The sequence below is a fragment of the Trachemys scripta genome, chromosome 9, assembly GCF_013100865.1.
Source record: "Trachemys scripta elegans isolate TJP31775 chromosome 9, CAS_Tse_1.0, whole genome shotgun sequence".
NCBI classification, from domain to species: Eukaryota; Metazoa; Chordata; order Testudines; family Emydidae; genus Trachemys; species Trachemys scripta.
Window position 1 is genome coordinate 53394851 of NC_048306.1, and position 13539 is coordinate 53408389.

Here is a 13539-nt window from a genome sequence, read left to right on the forward strand (position 1 = left end):
TGCCCCTAGCCCAGACCTGCAAAAGCCCCAAAATGTCTCTGTGGTTTACTCTTCCGCAGTGAACAACAACCGGCTTTGGTTTTAAATGGCCAGTTGCTTTGAACAGACTTACGCACAAACACCAGCAGGTGACTAGCACGGGCCAGGTCTTCTGGTTTCAGCGAAGGAGCCATTTAATTTTTTTAATTAGTAAATGTTAAAAATAGCCTTAGGAAAATCCATCTCCAGTTTAAAGAAGGGCCATTTTCAAATTACACATACTCCAGATTTTAAAACCAGTTACCTAGTTGTTAGTGTAACCTGGCTCTATTGCGATGAGGGCCTGGTTAGTAAGGTTGTGAGGTGCTAAAAATGTTCACAGCAGACAGAGGAAGAGCTAGGATTAAAACTCCTGGGCTCCCAGCTTGTACTACAGGGTAGTTTCTCCTAGACTAGAGGGTGTATTTATACAGCCTTCTCCCTCAGGTGTGTACATGACGTTCTGTCTGCTACGTGGAAAAAAGCATGTCTAGAGCTGATGGGAAAATGAGTTTTCCATCCCACAGAAAATGTTGAGCTTTTGAAAAATAATTGTATTCTGAATCAGGACAAAAAATCAAAATGTCACAGTTTGTCATGAAACAAAGTTCTGGTCAACTGAACCATTTTGTTTTGAGAAATTTGAAACATTCCTTTCAAGTTCGATCATTTGTAATTTGTTTACTTTTTAAATATAAAATGCATTTCAAAACAAAAAGTCATTTTGAAATGAAAAATCAAAACTTTTTATACCAAAAATGTCAACGTGGGAAGTTATGACATTTTCTAAATGGTTTTAATCCAGTTGTTTTCTCTACAAACTCACGGAAATTATTCCGGTTAGTTGAAATAGTGTTTTATGATGGGAAACTGTTTTGACAAAAAAATTTCAACCTGCCATAAGTACGACCCACATAACGAACACCAGGCAATGCTAGAGAGTGTCATTTTTCCTTGGGCCTCTCTGCCACTTTTCCAAAGCTGCAGACGTTTTGAAAAGTCACAAATGAAAAAATGAAAAAATAACCTGCTAGCAACATTTTTTCTGTCATCTCCAGGGTAAAACAAGACGGAGAAAAGGGAAAGCACCAAATTCCAAAATGTGGACAATGTTTTGATTGTAAAACCAAAAGAAAAATGGAAATTTCTGATCAAAGTGAACTGAAACAATTGCATTTTGTTTTAAAACATTCCCTCAGAAAAAAATCCAAATGAAAAAAATTACATTCAGGATTTTTCTTGGGGAAAAAACATGGGGAAAGCTTGACTGCTCAGATATACACACGTACATTCCTGCTATGTCTCACTCCTGGTATTTATTAATTTTATCCATTTTGATTTAAAATAATGGAAAAGATCCCTTCCCAAGGCTGTAGGTGTCCTCGCTCATTGTTAATTATACAGGACATACTATGTGAGTTGGCTTTTCACCTTGCACAGCAGAGAAGGGCAGCACATCGACACCCTGTATGGAGAGGATGGGAAGAAATACATTGGATTGGTAAGATTTTCCTACGTCAGAGTTGATATTTTACAGCAGTGGTTTGCTCATCTCTGGCACCTCGCCCACAGATCTTGGAGTGCTCAACCCACCCCTTCAGCCTCACAACTCCCCAGCACGGCGAGGACAGCCATTCTCATGGGGAACCCAAGGGCATGGGCCAGATTGTGGTACCCACCCTGACTCCCACTGAATGAGACCTCCCACCAGAAGTAGTGCCAATGAAATCTAGCCTTTGGCTACTTGTCAAAGGTCACCCAGGGAGCGTGTGGTAGAACAGAGAGTAGGAACTGTGTCTTCTTACTCCCTTGTGCTTCCCTCCTGTATGCCAATGGGCCAGGAGCTTGGTACAGAATTCCAAGCCCCAAACGTTTCATTTAAATATCTAGTGGAGATGGTTAAATGACAGCCTCTCACATCTCTTCCCAAACCCCAGCCCTTGCAAGCAAGGAAATGACCAATTAAGGCCATCCTTAGCCTTCCACTGCCCATATAATGAACAACCTCATCCTTATCAGGTGGAAAGAAGTGCCTATTTCACTTAGTTCACAGTGTTCTCTGGCATGACTCAGGCGTGATTCAGAGCACTGCAGCTCTGCTGAACACTGGCCTCTCTCGGCGCTAGGGACTCAGGCACAGATTTTTAAAGGGATTTAGGCAGGGCTGTGCTTAGCATTCAATGCCTAGCGGATTTAGGAGCCTAAGTCTCATTTTTCAAAAGGAGTTTTCGGCAATTAGGGTGTGTCTACACTGCAAAGAAAACCCTGCAGCTGGCCTGTGCCAACCAATTGGGGCTCATGGGGTAGGGCTGCGGGGCTGTTTTATTGCTGTGTAGATTTAAAGGCTCGGGCTGGAGCCCAGGCTCTGGGACTCTCCTAACTTGCAGGGTCCTAGAGCCCAGACCCCAGCCCGAGTCCACCTGCGCCTGCCCATAGTGGGGGGATAGAGTGAGAGCAGCCAGCTTCAGCAGAGTTACTGAGCATGCTCAGTACGAGCCAAGGAACAAATCAGAGGGGAGGTGACATGACCCCGGAGTAGGTGTCCAGTTGCTGGGTAGACATACCTGTAGGAGCCTCAGCCCCATTGACTGTCAGTGGAATTTTGGCTCCTCTATGCCTAAATCCTTTTGGCAAATGAGACAGGCATTGCAATGCTGAGTGCAGCAATGCCTAAGTAGCTTTAAAACCTGGCCTTGGGCTGCAAACATCCAGTACTGGCTAATACTGAGTCAGCCTCGTTGGGAACTCTAGGTTAGCAGGGCCACATTTTTAAAACCATCTCAGAGAACCCTGCCCAGAGCAGGCTGAAATGACCCAATGCCGTCACGCTGGCGGCCACTGGTGATTTGTCTACACTAGGGCTCCCAGCGTGGCTGACGACAGTGGCACAAGCACCAAGGGGAAATTCTGAGAACATGTCCCTAGCATAGACAGGCTCCTTGGGGACCCAGAGTGCACAGCAGGGGATCCTGGGAGCTAGCGACTGTCTATTTTAAATGGTTCACAGAACACGCACAAGACTTATTTATAGATTCTGTTTGTGAGCGGCAATAAGACAAGAAAGGCCATGCATTGCTGGGCGATAATTACTCATCTCTTCCGCTGTGCTCATTAAAATTGCTTGGCCTTCTGCCCGAGGCTTGCTTTAGTCATTCACTTGTGAATTCACTGCCTGCATGCCGTGTCTTGTTAGCCGACACAAAGATCGGCGGCAGAAGGAAGATGAGCGAAGAGTAGGTTATTGTGCCGAGGGATGGATGCTGCTACCAGCCTGTGTCTATCTGAGGATCACGCACATCAAACCACTGCAAGGGGAAGAGGTCCTTGTCATATTAGCAGGCAATGCAATTGCACAAGGCCAGTGCTTAATTTGTATCAACAGAGGTGCTGGGGCTCAAGCAATTAAATGCTGGGGCTCAGGCAGTTTTTTTACATGCATAACTGATGCAGCAGCAGCAAGCCCAGAGGTATCCGGGCTACGAACTGCCACACCTAGAGGTACCGGGGCTCAGCCCTGCCAAGCCCTGGCACAAATTAAGCACTGCACGAGGCTGCCCCCTAGGCCCAGTCCAACCCTGGAGCACAAGTGTGGCCTGCGTTGTCTTTTGTTTTTATGATTTTTCTAAAGGGGTGCTGTGTTATAGTTTTAGGGTTTTGGAGGAGAAGATGATGCTTACTGGGGGGGGGCAGGATCTTTTGGTGGGTGGTTTATGAAACCATCTTGAAAACATCTTAAAATGTGTTTTATTGTGACAGAATTTCTAGTGGCCCTATATAAACAGGGGACTAGAGGTGTTGGCCGTAAAGTGGGTTTATTGGAGCAATTCCATCTTTGCCACCTTCATTGCTCTCTGACTGTGTTTGCACATCACTCTAAAGCTGGAAAAAAGACAAAATGTAGCCAAAGACAATGGGAACCCACAGCTAACTAGATACACAATGGCTGCAACTCTTGAGAGCAGTACTAGCAGCGAGGCAATTTGAAAAAATGAGCAGGGATCGTTTCCCACGCTGCTCATGATACCCACTGAAATGCCCATTCACACTACATAATGCCTCTCTTCATAATATGACTGTCCCTTTCCTGTCTTATGGACTCTGATCAGCAGTGAAACAGTTAAGTGTTGCTATTTAAGGTGTCATCATTAGACTCCAGAGTCAACACTTCTTTAAATGCATGGGGCAGTTCAGACATCTCAAAGCGATTGTCTCAGGCTGTCTGCAGATGCAGGCAGATCTCGCCGTACTGGTCTGAGTGGGGTTCGTATTTGGAAGGCTGTCTGTAACCAAAAGTGCTGGAGACTTTTTTTTTTTTTTAAATAAAACCTTAAATGCTGGAGCACATGCCACAGCCACTAGGGAAAAGTCCCTGCATGGTGAGAGACTGTGAGGTGGCCCAGTCCAACCCTGGAGCACAAGTGTCAAGCTGTTAAGCCTTAAGCACTGCAGGAGAGTTTATATTCTAAGATTAAAACAAACACTTCCCCAGGTGCCAAGAATTTACTGGCTCCCAGCTGACGAAGTCAGGCAGGAGAAGTTCAATATCACCTTCAACTCCTCCTTTATCTGAGGCTCAGAAACAATTACATGTTTGTCCTTCAGAGCTGCCCCATGCCTGCGGTGTGCTGAGAATGCCTGTCTCCTGTGTTCTTGCTTCTCCTGCCACACCCAGGAGGAAGTGAGCTACTCTCTACCTGTTATCTGGCACTGTCCATCCGTAGAGCTCTAGACGCTTTGCAAAGGAGCTCATTTCCCAGATGGGGAAACTAAGGCACGGAGCAGTGAAGTGACTTGCCTAAGGTCACCCAGCAGGCCGGCGGCTGAGTCAGGATCCAAATTTCCTCCATCCTAACCCAAGGCTCTGTCCACTAGGCTGCACTGTCTGTCTAGCAAATGTCTTGCTCTTCTGGAGTAATGTTGACCCCATATTGCAGGGACGGCCAACCTGAGCCTGAGAAGGAGCCAGAATTTACCAATGTACATTACCAAAGAGCCACAATAATACGTCAGCAGCCCCCCATCAGCTCCCCCTCTCCCGCTCCCAGTGCCTCCCACCCACCGGCAGCCCCGCCGATCAGCACCTCCCCCACCCTCCCCACACCTCCTGATCACCTGTTTCGTGGCATGCAGGAGGCTTGGAGGGAGAGGAGCGAGGGCATAGCAGGCTCAGGAGCTGGGCCGCCCGGGGGGGCGGGAGGCAAGTGGGGCAATTTGCCCCAGGCCCCGCAAGGGCCCCGCGAGCCATGGCCCAGCGGTGGTCCGGGTCTTCGGCGGCATTTCAGCGGCGGGGGCCCTTCAGTGCTGCCGAAGACGCAGAGCGACTGAAGGGCCCTCCGCTGCCGAAATGCCACCGAAGACCCGGACCGCCGCCGGATGAGTACAAGTGCCGCAGCTCCCCCACTCTGCCCCAGGCCCCCTGAATCTTCTGGGCAGCCCTGCAGGGGAGGGGACAGGAAGGGGTGGAGTGTGAGCAGAGCCTGTGGCAGAATTAGGGGTTGAGCAGTGAGCACCCCCTGGCACATTGGAAAGTTGGCACCTGTAGCTCCAGCCCCGGAGTTGAAGCCTATATGTAAGCGGGGGAATGGTCCCACTATTGTGGGGAATTTTCCTGGCTTCTGCACTACCCCAGTGAGGTGGGCTAGCGAAAGGATCTGAGTCCTCACTCCCACTTCCTTTACCCAGAGGCCTCCCTGCCCTTGAGGACTCCCCTTCCACTCTCCTGTCTGGCAGAGTCCTTTTAACCCCAACAAGGCTGGGCCCAGGATTCCTGGGGGGGTTTGACCCCCAACCCTGCTGTGGTCACCCAGGACAGGGGCTAGGGTGTCCCCACTCCGGGTTGCTCTCTCTGCACTGGGCACTTCACTGACCCGTTGATCAATACATACAATTTAAAGCAAATACAAGTTATTTAATCAACAATTAATTTAAAAAAATAAGGAAAAATGGGAAAGGTTGAAGGAAACACATCACCCCGCTCTGTGGCAGGGAACATTACAGAGTCTCTGGAACATCAGGGCACTGCACAGTCTGTTCCTTGTAGGTCCCAGGCTCCTTCTCAGGCCCTGGCTGGGCTGCAGGGATGCTGCAGGTTGGACGCTTGCTCTGGGGGTGGTCACACACCTCCGGGCTTTGGGTGGTGGGACCTTCTTCCCTGCGTCAGCCCCCCGTCGAGTTAAGATCCCCCTCCCGGTCTGGCCTGCAAGGGCCCTTGGCTGGGCCCTTTGTCCAGGGTCCCCCCTTGGCTGGCCCCAGTTGCTCACCACACCTGGCTCCAGCTCCAGCTCCACTCTGCCTCAGCACGGCTGCTGCTGCTGCTCTGCCTCCAGCTCCCTGGGCTGCTTCTCTGGCCCCTCTGGCTCTGGGACTGCATCTCTGCTCCCAGTACAGGATCTGCTCTCTCTGGGCTGTGTCTCTGGCCCCGCTGGCTGGCACGGCTCTTAGCTCAGCTTGGGCCCCTGCGCTCTCCTTAGCTCGGCCCCACGCTGTCTGACCCAGGCAATTCTGGCTCACACGGAGGACGGGACCCTCCTGGCCTCCTGACTCCCTGATTAGTCTGCCCGCCCTGTCGTTCAGGCTGACCTGGAGCACTGGCCTCTTCCCATTGTTCCTGGGGACTGTCAGTCTCAGGGTCCTGATTTCCCATTGACCCTTCCCCTTTTGGTATTGGGAACTAACCAACCAAAACACCCCCACTGAGTGTTAGTAAGGGGGCAACAGTCCCCTTACATATACAAGGAGCGCATATTAACTTCTGAAGAGCTGCATGTGGCTCCAGAGCCACAGGTTGGCCACCCCTGCCGTATTAATTTGATGGCGTTATTGCAGTAGTACCGCTCCTGTCCTGTAGAGCACATGCTCTGAAGGCAAAAGCCGAGGGCGGGGAAAGGGCTGGGATCAACACCCACCCAGCTGCCCAGGCACACAGGCTGACCTCCGGGGTCTGTCTGCCAGCCCCCACTTTGCTAGCTCTGTTCCCTGACAGTTCTGGCAGCTGCCATTGGATTTGTGCGTGCCTTGCTTTTCAGTCCTGTCTTGAAGTCACTTGCCACTACAGCTGCACGGTCTCACTTCCCCTCGTGGTGGTGTGGGGAGCACCCAGGTCGGGGAGCCTTCCTCTGCGGGGGGCTGAGTTTGAGGCAGACGATGTTCCTACGCCCACCACCACTCCGGGGTTGGGGGCAGAGTGCTGAGGAGGATGAGGGGTGATGGGAACAGTGGGCCTGGTTCTCCGCTGCGTCACTCTATCTTAATGCCAGTGCTATTCCATGGAGATCCGGCATTGTGCCAGCATGGCGCTGGAGGCTCTCAGCCCGTATACGTAATCGGGGTTGGTGGTGTCCGACTGACTGTGCTTGACTGAGGAGAGAGGAACAGCCATATTCGCACCTCTGAGAGGGTCTGGGCTGGAGGCTGCAGGTTCAGTGACTGCATTCCTCCCAGGACCGAGCGCCAACAGACAAAGAGGCAGCCCCAGGAGCTCGCCCCAAGCTCCGCTGTCCCTAACGTCCCATGTCTTTGTGTCTCTTGCAGTTATGTTTCGTCTCTACGACACTGATGGCAACGGCGTCCTGGACAGCTCGGTAAGCCCTAGCATGCGGAGCTCTCCTCACTGCATGTAGCTGCACAAGCTGGCTGATACTGGGGGGATGGCAGCTGGGTAGACAAGGGCAATACAGGGCCCTAGGAGGCCTTTGGAGGGACGCTTGCAAAAACCAGCCCTGTCCTCCCAGCCATTTCTTTATGCAATATATATTGTCTCCCAGAGAGACCGCTAGTTCATCGGGCCGGCCGACAGAGACCTGTAGTGTTTACATGCACTGCAGCGGACCGCCTCTGATACACTACCATAGGTCTCTGCTGGCCATTTGGCCCGGGGCTGCAGGTGTGTCACCTCCTTCTGGCCAGGCGGCCCCTTCTCGGCAGTCACCGTGCAAAGAAGCTACCCAGATGCAAGTGCAGTCAGTGCCTCTCCCTCAAACAATCACCTGCTTCTCGCTCGGCCATCTTGTTTCTAGGTGGAAGAAAAGGGCGTGATTTCCTCAGGGTCAGTGCCCTACCACAAAGCAAAAGCCACCGTCATAGCCACAACCTCATTCCAGGCAGAGAGAGAGAGACCCTCCCCTGCCTTCAGTTCTGGGCTTTGCCCTCTCTGGTTGTTGCAGATTCTGGTGAGGCCCCTACATTAATTTTGGGGGACTCCCTGCTATCTTTCTTCCACCACCACCCCCCCACGCCCCCGTTTCTCTGTCTTGTCCATTTGGGATGGATTCTGACATGCTTAGTCACCTTGACTAGCACCGGACTCCACAAATAGCCCTGCTGAGATAGAGGCTGCTAGAAACTGGGATTCCCATTGCCTGGGGAACTCCCTGATGAAAACAAAAAAGTGGGTCTGAAACCAAATGGAAAATAAAATATCTGCATGTCCCAACATTTCATGTGGAAAAAGTCTCAGTAACATTTCCTTTGGGCCTTTTCACAATGTTTCTCCAGTTCGCCCAGCTGCCCAGAGCCCCAGCAGCTGCCAGCAGGGAGCTGGGGAGCCTGAGAGCCAGGCATCTCGGGAGCTGGGTCCCCCAAGGCTTGTGGGCTGTCAAGGAGCTGGGGACCTACCAACCCCCAGGGATATATGTCTACACGGTGTTTTAACACAGCGCCATGTGGATGTACCCAGGCGGGCTGCTAAGGAGCAGGTGGGCGAGCTGGCAGGAATCCCAGCCGTTGGTATCTCAATTCCAACTAAACACTCTTTTCTGATGGAAAATTTCCCACCCGCTCTTCACTGAAACCAATGGGAGTGGCTGGGGTGTAAGGTTGGGTGAGGGCTTGCCTCTCTGTGTGTCTGTGGGCAGCCTCTACCCCAGCAGGGCTCTGATCCACATGCCTTATCTCCCGCCTGCTCATGTCCCAGGGGCAGCGCTGATTGTTTCTCTTTGGTTCCTCCTTTTGTCTGAGCTCAGGAGCTAGATCGGATCATCAACCAAATGGTGCACGTGGCAGAATACTTGGAGTGGGACTCGACGGAGCTCAAGCCGGTAAGTGACAGCGGAGCCTCTGACTGCTGGGCAGGGGGCGGTGGTCGGGAGAGACTGAGTGGGGAAGGCTGAGGTGAATTCCACCTGAATGAGCTGCTGGTGCTACGAGCTCGGAAAAACACCCCTGCCCCAAGTGTGACTTCCCAGAGATATCCCTGCGTGGAGGCGCTGGGCTCCCCCGCTCTTGGGCTTCTGAACAGCGTCTTTGCTGTCCAGGAGCCTTCTGCTTGTTCCTGGCAAGTAGCTGCGGTGGAGATGGTAGCGATGTCAAGGATGGAGACCCGAGGTGAGAAATAGGCAGGACTAGATTAGTACCTAAGGAACAAAGAGCCTGTCTTCATGCATCTGTTCTTAATCATCCGGGGCTGTTCAGAGAAGAGGTGCATGGAGAGACCTGATGGATTAGTTAGGAGGGCGTGCCAGTGTAAGGGGTGGGTGAGAGCTTGGAGAAGGCTGCACTATGAGGGGTAGACAGGGTTGGTGGAAATGTTCTGGGCTTTGGGGTTTGTGCTGGCCTCTTGGAATGGCGTAGACCTCTGCCTCGGGTCATTGATCTGGTACTTAAAATATGGGAATGCCCTGGCCATTGTGCAAGGTGCATGCAGTGAGCGGGATCATTGGCCATTGGGAAACATGCATGCAATGAGCGGGATCACTGGCCATTGTGCAAGGTGCGTGCGATGAGCGGGATCACTGGCCATTGTGCAAGGTGCGTGCGATGAGTGGGATCACTACCTTCAGGAATATGGGGACTCCCATGGACTCTTGTTTCCTCTAGATTTTGAAGGAGATGATGGAGGAAATAGACTATGATCATGATGGCACCGTGACGCTGGAAGAGTGGATCCGGGGCGGCATGACCACCATCCCCTTGCTAGTCTTGCTGGGGATGGAGACTGTGAGTATCCAGGGCTGGGCTTAGATGGGACAGGCCCTACAGGGCTGGTCTCCAGAGATGTACAACTTGGGGTTCAGGTGTAACTCAATTGCCAGGCACTTGGCTGGAGGAACTGAGGCATGGCAGGGGGTAGGAGAACACTTCCTTCCTGCAACAACTCTGCCCGGAGAATAGGGTTCTGACCACGCCAGGGTGGAAATGAACACTGGGACAGAGTGGCTATGCTGGCTAGCCAGGGCAAGCTATGCAGGGCTTGCTTCTCCTTCACCCCACTCCAGGTACATTACAGCCCCTGCAGAGCTCCTTTGTGGCCTTCCCAAGGACTCCATTTGGCATGTGCTTTGTGGCAGCATCCCAGGTGTGAGTTCACCTCTAAGATGGCTGCACTGGGCCAGTGTCCCAGCAAGGGCCCGGGAAGATCTCCACTTGCATATCACCCTGGGGCCATTATTCTGTACCTACCCGCTCTGCTGTGCATGTGTGGTGTTCGAATGACCCCCCTTGATACAGACGCCTTCACGCTCAGGTGTTGCCCGGGGGCAGCAGGAAAACCACCCTGCTTTCTGATGGGGGCAGGCTGGTCTGATTACTGCCTGTGATTTGTAATGGCAGCGTTGACGGGGATTAGACAATGAATGGTCACAAAGGAGCTAGGCAGAAAGGTCAGATGCTGGGGACAGCTGGTGCAACATTCAGAGGGCAGCTTAGGACCACAGGAGGGCACCAGAGCCTCACAAACTGAACACTTGCAACCATGTCTTCTCACCCTCCTTCCAGCCTTGCTGTGGGGAGTGCATGTGCGGCACAGAGCCAGCCCTTTGACAGGAATCAGGCTGCTCGGTGACTAGATAGAAAATGAATGGGGCCTTCCTTAAAGACAAAACTGTCCTTTCGAATGTCTTCGGAGGGACAGGCTGGAATGGCAGGGAGCCACTGCAGGCCAGCTCCTCAGCTGGCATCACTGCCTTGCCTCAACTGCGGAGCTAGCCTGGAAGAGAGGTCTTGAAAATCAGCAAATACAAAATCTTTTTAAAGTCCCAATTCACAGGCAGTACGTGGGCATGGGGGGAAACGGCAGCTCAGATACATTTTAAAAGGCCAGAGTTACACCAGGGATGAATATGGCCCAAAACTTTTCCAGACAGTCTCTCTTCACCTACTTGCCAAGGCCTGAGTTCAGGCTCTGAGGCTTCTCTGTGTTCTGTGGTCTAGTCTGATAGCGTCCAGTGCATGGTGGGCCATGCTGCTCCAGCTGCCAGTGGCATCAGCAGCTCTAAGGAGAGACACCTGAGGATAGGGTTACCATACGTCCGGATTTTTCTGGACATGTCCAGCTTTTTGGACCTCAAATCCCTGTCCAGGGGGAAATCCCCAAAAGCCGGACATGTCCGGGAAAATAGGGAGGAAGGGCCCAGCAGTGCGGGGCCCGAGGCCGGCGCGGTGCTCAGCAGGGGCTGGAGCGGTGGGTGCGTGGCCGGGGGCTGGCGCGGTGCTCGGCCGGAGCCGGGGCTGGGGGCGCGGGCACTTGGCCGGGGGCTGGCACGGTGCTCAGCCGGAGCCGGGGCCGGCGGTGCGGGCACTTGGCCGGAGGCCGGAGCCGGCGCGGTGCTCGGCCGGAGCCAGGGCCGGGAGCTCGGGCACTTGGCTGGTGGCCGGCGCGGTGCTCGGTGGGGGCCGGCGCGGTGCTCGGCCGGGATCGGGGGTGTGGTGCTCGGCTGGAGCCGGGGCCGGCAGTGCGGGCACTTGGCCGGGGGCCGGTGCGGTGCTCGGCCAGGGCCGGGGCCAGCGGCACGGACACTTGGCTGGGGGCTGGGGCCGGCGCGGTGCTCGGCCGGGGGCGCGGGCACTTGGCCGGGGGCCGGCGCAGTGCTCGGCCGAAGCCGGGTCCGGGGGCGTGGGCACTTGGCCGGGGGCCGGCGCAGTGCTCGGCTGGAGGTGCGGGCACTTGGCCGGGGGCCGGCACCCCAGGGCCCGAGCCGGGCGGAGACGCCGGGGCCAGAGCCTCTTGGCTTGGGCCAGTCGGCCGGCTGCCAGAGGGAGCCGCTCGACCAGGGGGGCCGGACAGGGCCGCGCTGCACCCTGCCCCAGCCCCAGCTTACCTGCTGCCTCCCTGTTTCAGGCTTCCCGCGAACATTTGATTCGCAGGAAGCAGGGGATGGGGAGGAGCAGGGGGCGGAGCATTCAGGGGAGGGGGCAGAGTTGGGGCGGGGCTGGGGCGGGGAATGGGCGGAGTTGGGGTGGGGCCAGGGCCCCATGGAGTGTCCTCCTTTTTAAAAATTAAAATATGGTAACCCTACCTGAGGACAGAGATTTTAGATCCTGAAAGAGAAAAGTGCTTTTGGCTGACTGTTAAAAGGTGTTCCCACCAGGGCAGCAGAAGCTTCCTAACAGTGGGGGACCCATCGGCACCCAAAACCGTGGCCCCACCGCCTCACACTGCCCCTCCTCGAGGCCCTGCCCCCACACCACCCCTTCCTCCTGAGGCACTGCCCTAGCATTGCCCCTTCCCCCGAGACCCTGCCCCATGCCACCTCTCCCCCCCCACCAAGACCTCTCCCCTTCCTCCCGTTGCTCACCCTTATTGCCATGGCTCCCTCCCCGCCCTTCCAGCACCCCTGGTTCCCACCTAAGATTTCAGTCTCTCTGTTGTCTCAGCGATTTGGGATCTCAAGCACATCAGGCTTGTTGTTTGGCATGTGGAAGAGTTTTTTTTATTATTAATCATTTCAAAAATGTGAAGAGTAGGTCAAATACTTGATGATAGCCCCGTGTCTGCTATGGGACTGATTCACTGTGTGATGAAGTACAAGGGACAGAGTTAAGGTATTTCCTGACTTCCAGAGGTTAATCATTCATTCTGATGAAGTTCTTTTTATTTAAAGTGTATATTAGGCCTGAATTCATCCCAGTAAAATTTGCTGTCCGTAGTCATTTGAAATGTGAAACGCATTCACTGCAGCTGTGTTTGTGCCCCTTCTTGTGTTTGACCTCCCCAGATAAGCTAGCGAACAAACTGACTGGCAGGAATGTTGAAGGGAACAGGGAACTTTAAGACTATTGGAAAGTGCTTGTGCCTTAAACATGAGCGGAAGAGCTGTGCTCATCCAATCAGGGAACACAAACGTATCGTGTGTAATCTCTCTAGAATCAGCACAGCTTGAAGGTTGAACAAACTGGGCACAGGCTGAGCAGGGATTTGCTTTAATTGTTCAGCAAATGACTTTGCATAGCAAATACATTGGAATCAATTGTAAGCTACTTGTGGGCAGCTGGTAAACAGAAAGAGGCAAAATGAGTGAAATGAATTATTTGTTAAACTCAAGTGTGTGAGAGATTGAGAGAGAGACTATCTATCTGGGAAATTCCTCTCTAGATCGCTGGATGACTGGAGCCCCACTGTTTATACGGAAGCGAGCCAGGATTCTTCAGTACAGAAATGGTGGCCTTTACAGTCCCAGAAAATAAGAGATGGCAGCCAGCATCATGGGGCTGTTGGTTCAGAGTGTTCTTATCCACCTAATATTGGAAGAAGGTTGAATAGTGCCGGATGGTTTTGTATTTGTTTATGGCGTGGTCTTCCCCCAAGCT

General features: G+C 53.2%; 1 protein-coding gene across 8 annotated transcripts in view; it reads left to right on the plus strand.

The window, feature by feature from the left end:
- DGKG (diacylglycerol kinase gamma) overlaps nt 1–13539 on the plus strand; it is a 132559-nt gene that overhangs the window by 46888 nt on the left and 72132 nt on the right. For all 8 annotated transcript variants that reach the window (XR_004647046.1, XM_034781014.1, XM_034781021.1 and 5 more), the window contains 3 exons: nt 7549–7598; nt 8979–9053; nt 9832–9951. Coding sequence is in view for 7 of the 8 variants with exons in the window: in XM_034781014.1 (XP_034636905.1) it covers nt 7549–7598; nt 8979–9053; nt 9832–9951 (245 nt within the window). In the remaining variant the exon portion in view is untranslated. The remainder of the gene's footprint in view (nt 1–7548; nt 7599–8978; nt 9054–9831; nt 9952–13539) is intronic.